Here is an 8125-nt window from a genome sequence, read left to right as displayed (position 1 = left end):
GCTCCCAGGAGGCTGAAATGGGGAAATTGGGAATGGGGAAATTGGGAATGGGGAAATTGGGAATGGGGAAATTGGGAATGGGTGAGGTTTGCCAGCGGTGCTGCTGGGGCAGCCACAGGGCAGCTCTGAACCCCCAGGTGTGGATGTGCAAAACACGCGCTGGCGGTGAGAGACTGCTCCAGGGTCAGGCTGTTCAGCTATTAAACGATATAAATTATTTAATTTATAATAGTTTGTTGTTTGGGTTTCTGCTGCCAGCCATAGCTTACTCGTGATCAGGGAGGGAGAGAGGAATGTGGGAGCATGGGGGAAGAAGGTGATTAAGGGGGTACAGAAAGAGGGGCCAGAGGGGGTAAGAGCGGGGAATAAGAGAAGTGAGAGTGGGTAAAAGTAAGAGAGAGGGGAGAGCACTTAAGAGAGAGTAGGAGAAGGGAATAAAAGTTAAGAGAGGTGCAGGTACAGAAGTTAAGAGAGGGCAGGAGTTAAGAGAGCTGGTAAGAATAAGGGAAGCGTGGGAGTTAAGAGAGCAAAGTTCTTGTTCCAATACATGATTCCCTTTTCTATAGTGAATGTTCCAATTCCCAGTAACCAACCAGTACATGACACACATTCTATAGAATTTACACATAACTTATAGAAACTACTACATTACCATACAGTGTTACATTTCAAACTCTAAAAGCTTTACAAATTCTTCTCTTGCTGCTGGACCTTTGGATTCTCTGTCTGCAGAAGGACATTGTTCAATCAGCAGGGATTCTCCTTCAGCTGGCTTTGGTTATACAGTAACTAACACTCAGTATCCTATAGCTCAGAGTGAGCTTTTATTTCTAATTCTAGGTTTCATATATTCAGAATCTTTTGCTAAACAATCATATTCATAAAGTTTCCCTGATTCATCATCCCCAATGCCCAGGGAGTGTGGGAATTGCTGGTGCCCTGGGATGGGAGCATCCCTCAGCCTGTGGGAAATGGGATTCCACCACCCCGTGCCTCTGAAGGGCTTGGCTGGGTGTTTGGGGTGGAAGGGTTTCATTTCCCTTCTTTTCCTTTCCTTGGGGATTTTTCCTTTCCCTCTGATTGCTGAATCTCCTGATGTTCCAAATTCAAAATGTGAGTTCCAGCTGCCTCCTCTGGGCCGCTTGAGGTGACAAAGAGAGGGGAAATGGAGCTTTGGGAGCCGAGCATGGCCTGTGCCAGCTGTGATGATCCAGGCACGGCCTCTTTGAGGCTTTTTGGGTTTGCTTTTGGTGCTTGGCTGCTGCTCTTCCAGGCAGGAGAGCTCGGCAGGGAGCTGGGAGCTCACTCTGGGGGCAGAAAAAACAATATCTGATTGAAGTGTGAGGAGAACCGATCCTACTCGCTTCCCACAGGTGATTTACACCTCAATACTCCTCAACCGCTGCTCCTGGGGATAATAAATGGGGATTGCACTTTGGGCAGATGTGAGGGGCAGGCACCTGGGCTGCCAATCTGTAACCCAATATTTACCTGCATGGGTCGTGTTGGTGCTGGAGCAATCACAGCCAGATTTAATTGCTGGCTGTAATTACGGTGCAGCTCTCACTGCTGCTGCACAGGGAAAGGAGGAAAGGAGGGGGCTCCAAAAATAGGGATTTTCTGACAGCTCGTGAACAGCTTCCCCAGAGCCCAGGGTGTGCTGCTGCCTCCCCAGCCCCTCCAAAAACAAGCTTCAAGTTTTATTTTTTTTAATAAAATTTTAGAAAGTTTAATGGAAAGACAGTTAGGAGATAGAAATAATAGATAAAATAATAGATAGAAAAAGCAAAATGTAGAAATAATTATTATTTTGATAATAAAATTAATTTAATTTTTTTAAAATTAAAAGTTTAAATAATTATAAGGCCAGGTTATATCATTTTGTCATTATATCATTATATGAGGCCGGTGCCTCAGCATTCAGCCAAGAGAGCAAACCTCACTAACAAAGGATTGTCCTAATACCATGCTACAGCCTCAAAAATACATAAATATACGTATTACACCACTATTTCTGAGTTTTATCAAGAACAGAAACAAAACTACATTAACACAGCAAAGGTTTCCAACTTTATGCACACAACATTCATTTTAATATTTGGAAAATCCTCTCACATCCCCCTTCTCCCGGTGCTTTCGGTATCTTCAGGCTCCAGAGGGAAGCAGGGATTGGAGTCATGACCAGAAAAAGAAACCTTCCTGAGCCCCTGTTCCAGGTCACACATCCCAGTTTGCAGTGCAGGAATATTTTTAGGTGCTTTTCCCTTGCTTTAATTTTGTCTCTTAATGGGAAACTTGAAGGTAACTGGGCCACGCATTGGGGGCGTTACACATTTAAATTTCCCTGACCTTTCCAGTAAAGAGCTTGGAGGGGCTGGATGCCTCCTGTAGATGAGGAAATGAATTTTCCTGGCTGTGTGACCCCCAGAGCCTTCAGAAAGGTGCTGCACACCGAGTTCTGTGCCTGCTGGGAGTACAGGAATTCCAACCTCCCTTTGCCAGGGGCATTCTCCTGATGCCAGTGATGGAGCTGAGCAGAGAGGGGACTCTGAAAATCCAAATCCTTCCCAAATAAACCTGGGGCAGTGTGAGGGGCAGTCCTGCCTTGAAAAGCTTCCCAGGAAAAACCTGCTAGAGCTGGGCTGCAGGGATCTGGGGACAGCAGGACATTGTTTCCTGCACCCTTTGGGAGAGGAAACGCTGGGCTCGAGTCTGGGTGGTGACACCGAGCCCCGAAACCCTGCCCAGTGATCCCAGGAACAGCCCTGGCCCAGCAGAGCCAGCGAGGAGCCAGGGAGGTGTGCTGAGCACTGCTGCTCTGCTGGGATCACCCCTGGGCTCACCGTGGGGGTCTGGGCTCACCCCAGGGGTCTGGGATCACCCCTGGGCTCACCCCAGGGGTCTGGGATCACCCCTGGGCTCACCCCAGGGGTCTGGGATCACCCCTGGGCTCACCCCAGGGGTCTGGGATCACCCCTGGGCTCACCTCAGGGATCTGGGATCACCCCTGGGATCACCCTGGGGGTCTGGGATCACCGCTGGGATCAGACCTCTCCCTCCAGCAGTGGCACTGGTTCACTCTGGAGTGGGAGTGGTGTCCCAGAAATCATTCCCTCCTTTCCCCTTCCCAGCCTGACACAAACTGGGCCAGCTGGGAGTGCTGTCCCTGTTCCCTTTCCCAGGCTCTGCTCAGGATGGCGCTGGGAGCCAGCCCATGGGAGCTGCAGCTCTGAGCTGCTGAATGCCATCGCTCCTTTTCCTCATGGGATCGTTCCCAGTCTGCAGTCCCTTGTGCCATCCCATCCCATCCCGGCATCGCTGCCTTGTCCCTGCTGGGCTCCCGTGTCTGTAGGCTGGAGGAGCTCTCTGCAGGAAGCAAAAGCCACAGGAGCTCCCCCAGCTTCTGCTTTGGGAACATCCCGAGGCCAGCAGGGAAGTGGTGGCACCTTCCAAGCTGGAATTGTCCTCATGATTTGGAATTGAAGCCGTTTTCCTCTCCAAGGCTGGGAGGGTGCAGGAGCTCTGCAGTGCCTGGGATCCCAGAGCAGCACAGCACACCCAGCCCCAGCTCATCTGATTTCTTTCCCCACTTGGACTGATTTCCCACTTGAGGAGCTGAAGCTCAGAAATTCCGTTTGCTCCGGGTGTTCCTGCCCCTTGCAGGCACAGGGAGTGTGGGATCACCTGGCAGGTGGGGAATGCTCTTCCTGCAGCTCCTTCTTGTAGGAGACCCGGGCATTGTTTGGATCTGGTGCCTTCATTCAGGTCAGGTTTTTTGTCTCTCCGGGTGTTTTTATGTCCGATGTAGAAAGATTCATTTTGGGTTTCCTTAAATAACCCCCTTGGGTTTGTTCTCGGCCCGTTCCTGCCTATCACAGCTTTGCTTGGCATCATCTTGGAATGAATGAGTCAGCATCTGGCTGAGCTTCATCCTTTGCTCAGGACTCCTGCAAAGCCCAGGGCTCTTGGGAATGCTGTTGGAATTTCCACGGGCGCTTGGAGAACTCCTCTCCTGGCGTGCCTTGGCAGGTGAACGCACACAGCAGGAGCTGCAGCTCAGCTTTTCCCGCAGCCGTGGATTTCCTGTGCTTCCCAATCTCACGTCAGCTTGTTTTCCCAAAGATTTGTGCTGTAATTTTGGGAAGAGCAGGCTCAGCTGCTGTTGGGTGGCACGAGAGGTTTTGTTCCCTTTGAGCAGAGCGGTGAAATTGCCTTCATCACCTCAGCTTGCAGCTGCAAGTGCTCCCTCTGCGTATCCTGTAGGAAATTCCCGTTTCCTGGAGCAGCGGGGCTGGCCTTGGCTGGATTAACAGCTCAGAGCTGCCATCACACAGCCAGCCACGTGTGCTGTAATTAGCAGCTGCAGCTTTAACGGTGGGCCCTGCACCCGGGGCCATCTGCTGGGCCAGGGGTCAGCCCAGGCACTGCCCTGAGCCAGCCTGAGCTCGGGGAGGGGTTAGGGCTGCTCCCAGGGACACAAACGGGACACAGGGTTTAGGGCTGCTCCCAGGGACACAAACAGGGCACAGAGGTTTAGGGCTGCTGGGGAGAGTTTAGGGCTGCTCCCAGGGACACACCCAAACAGGGGCACGGGATTTAGAGCTGCTGAAGAGGATTTAGGGCTGCTGGGGAGGCTTTGGGACTGCTCCCAGGAATACAAACAGGGCACAGGGTTTAGGGCTGCTCCCAGGGACACAAACGGGGTACGGGGTTTAGGGCTGCTCCCCCCACACCAACACAGTTCTTCCATAAAATCCCCTCCGTGTGGGAAAGCAGAGCTTCCAGGGAGCCGGAGGGATTTTTGTCCCGATGAGGAAGAAGCCTGTTTGTACTCAACAAGTCACTCCGTTGTCTCGTAGCCACTCCTGACATCACTGGGCACAAGAGGAGCGAGAACAAAAACGAGGGGCAGGAGGCCCTGATGTACTGCAAGTCCGTGGGCTTCCCCCACCCCGAGTGGGTCTGGCGCAAGAAGGTCAATGGGGTGTTTGAGGTAAGGAAGGGGGGTCAGGGTGTCTCCACCTGCCCAGAGCCCCGGAGAGGGAGGGAAAGCAGCAGCCTGGGGTTAGGGATGGGCTGTTGAAGGTGCACTGTAATATTCAAAGTGCAGTCTCTCCAGAGTGTGAGTGGGTATTTTCAGCAGTGGTGAGGATGGATGGGTGAATATAAAATTGATATTTCTATTATTGGTATGTGAAATAAGCTGCTTGCTGCATTGCTGGGCAAAGTTAAGAACTTACCCTGAAAGCTGTTTTCTGGAATTTGCTACAAACTGCAAGATCTGAGTTAGGAAACACGATTTAAAACCACACTGGGTTATAAATTCCTCCAAGTTTCAGTGGTTAAGCTCACAAGAGTTGATCTGAGGAGGTGGCAGTGATGTCCATTAGAGCTTGGGTGATCTGTTCCGTGCAGCCAGTGATGTAGTGAGCAGGAAAACGTGACCAGCAGAGAAGAGCTGGGAATTTCTAACCCCTGTTTCCTGTTGCTGCATGACCTGCCAGGGAGGCAGAGTTGGATGGATGGAGCCCAAACATGAAGCAAGTAACGGGGTGGGATGAGTGTTCCCTGCTGGGCGTGAGCTGAAGGTTTGAAGGAGCGGCTGAGCGCTGGCAGTGGCCGGGCTCTGAGTGCGGGGCTCCTTCGTGGTGTTTGGTGGTGTTGCTCCTCTCTTATATCTCCTTTTCCCGTGCCACAAAGCCCCAGAAGTTCAAAGCTGTTGCTGTTTCCCACCCCCATCCCTTTGCCAGGACATCAACAACTCCTCGGGCAGGTTCTTCATTTCCAACAAAGAGAACTACACCGAGCTGAGCATCACAAACCTGCAGATCAATGAGGACCCTGGCGAGTACCAGTGCAACGCCACCAACCAGGTGGGCTCCGTGTCGGTCACCACCATCCTGCGCGTGCGCAGCCACCTGGCCCCGCTGTGGCCCTTCCTGGGCATCCTGGCCGAGATCGTCATCCTGGTGGTCATCATCGTCATCTACGAGAAGCGGAAGCGGCCGGATGAAGTTCCCGACGGTAAGTGCGCCCAGCGCCACCCGTGAGGGAGCGTGGCCCCGCCGCAGGAACCGAGGGGCCTCACGCAGGAAGGACCAGCAGCCCGCTCTGTCCTGCTCCACGCTCCTGCCTCGCTCCTCTCTTCCCTCTCCGGACGTTAAGCCCACAGGGTGCAAGGCCCTGGATTGCGGACTGTGGCGTGGGAGGGGGTTTTGGGGTATCTTTAAAGCTTTGCTCCCGTCTCTCCTGAGAATCGCTGTCCGTCTGCCCCCAAGGAGCGTGGGGCAGCACAGGGGCAGAGCCGGCAGCGCCCTCGGCCCTGGTGGCCTTCCCTCCTTCCCATGGCATCGGCCACTGGGCAGGGGCTGTGAGGGAGCAGTGCACTCAAACTGAGGAATCACTGCACTTGAGGGGATTGGGGCTGCAAAGGTGCTTCAGAACTAAAATGTGTCCAGGCTTCAGCAACGGGGGGAGGGCTCTTAACGCTGCTGCGTGGCTGAATGTGTAGTTAAGGAATGCTCTGGAACCCGTAGCTAATTGTAGCCACTGATTAGATTTTATAAAAATAGGGCTTTTAATCAGGTTTGATGGTAGCAATAATTAATTATTTAATCTGTGTTTGGTACATACAGCTAGTAGTAACTTCTATCTACGAGCTTCTCCTGCACACCTTTCCCTGTTCACAGCTGGGGAAAGGGGCAGCGTGAGGCTGAGTATTTGCAAGATCCCTGCTGAGGAGCAGCCTTTAATGTGCTGCTCACAGCTTACTCCAGTGTGTAGCAAGAAACCTTGTGCAAGGACTCCTTGGGAGAAGCAGCAGGAATATCACAATGCTGTAGGAACATGATGGATCCAAGCGTGGAGCAGGTAGAGGGCAGTGTGCTGGAGATCCTCAGCACCATCCCGGGCTGGCCAAGCCTTTCCCAGGGAGAGCTGGGTGGGGCTGTGGGGCTGCAGGGTTGAGCCCTCGCAGGCCATGAAAACAGAGGTGTGAGACAGTGATCTGCATGCGGGGTGGGCACAGCCACCTTCACGGGCCTCACGTGGGACCCCCAGCAAGGAGAGGAGCTCTTGGAACACAAATGGAATCATGGGAGAAGGGCCGAGGCTTGGATCAGAACTGGCTGAAGCAGTGCATCCCTAGAGGAAACCAGCTTTGGTTGTAAGCCTTGAGTAGCACTTACTAACTGCTTCCAGAGCATGTGTGGGGGCTGCTCCTGGGGTGGAGCCCCCAGGTTGAACTGTAGTGCATGTACTGTGCATCACTAACAGCTTCCTGTGCCTCTGGGGCCTGCCCTGCCCTCAGTGTGGCCTCGGGGACCTCCACCAGCCCGGAAAACTTGGGACAATTTTCATTTTCCCTTGCATGTACCCACCTCCATGTCAGTTGTTCCAATTCCCCGCATTCAGAATTTTCATTGGATGAAGTTTCAGAAGGACCAAAACAAGGTCCTGGGAATTTGATAGGCAAATATTCCCTGGAAGCAGCCCCAGAAGGACTGAATCCAACAGGAATTGGCTTTGGCGTGACCCGATGGCAGCATAACTGCTGTGGTAGCACAGGGGAGCTCCCGCTGGAGGTGAAGGATTCACTGACCCTTTCCAAGGTGGGAGTTTTCCTGGCTGGTCTGGTCACTCCTCAGGTACCTGAGGGATCCAGGCTCATCATCCCCTCGGAGTGTCCGGGATGATGAGCCAAGGAGCTGAGCTTGCTCCAGTGCTCACTGGGGCCACTGTGTTGAAGGCAGAGGCCTGGAGAGTGACGTGAGGCACCTCCGTGGGGGTCAGGTGTTCTCCCCATCCCCTTTCCTGGAGGAGAAATCCATGCTGAGTATGACAGTCCATCCCTGTGGATGAGGTTTGCCTGGCTGATGGACACAGTCGGTGTCGCGCCGCCTGAGTCCCACATTCCTTGGATAGCTGTGCATTTTCCGTCCTGGCATCGAAGCTTCCTGTGCTGCCGTGGTGGAGAACGCCCCGGGAGCAGGGCACGGACAAATGCACACGTGGGAAATCATCAGGAGCCTCCTGATTCCCATGTGTGTGGATGTTTGACCTGGGTTCTCCCATATTTGATTATTTTCAAGACATGGTTATGAAATGCCAAAGTTAATGCCGGAAT

General features: G+C 53.0%; 1 protein-coding gene across 1 annotated transcript in view; it reads left to right on the top strand.

The window, feature by feature from the left end:
• The window catches only part of NPTN (neuroplastin), a gene marked incomplete at its 5' end in the record, with an annotated part of 23450 nt that overhangs the window by 8097 nt on the left and 7228 nt on the right, over positions 1-8125 (top strand). The window contains 2 exons of the mRNA XM_015639269.1: positions 4860-4993; positions 5751-6024. Coding sequence (XP_015494755.1) covers positions 4860-4993; positions 5751-6024 — 408 coding nt within the window. The remainder of the gene's footprint in view (positions 1-4859; positions 4994-5750; positions 6025-8125) is intronic.

This window comes from Parus major, chromosome 10 (assembly GCF_001522545.3).
Source record: "Parus major isolate Abel chromosome 10, Parus_major1.1, whole genome shotgun sequence".
NCBI lineage: Eukaryota > Metazoa > Chordata > Aves > Passeriformes > Paridae > Parus > Parus major.
This window is presented reverse-complemented; position numbering and strand designations above follow the sequence as displayed.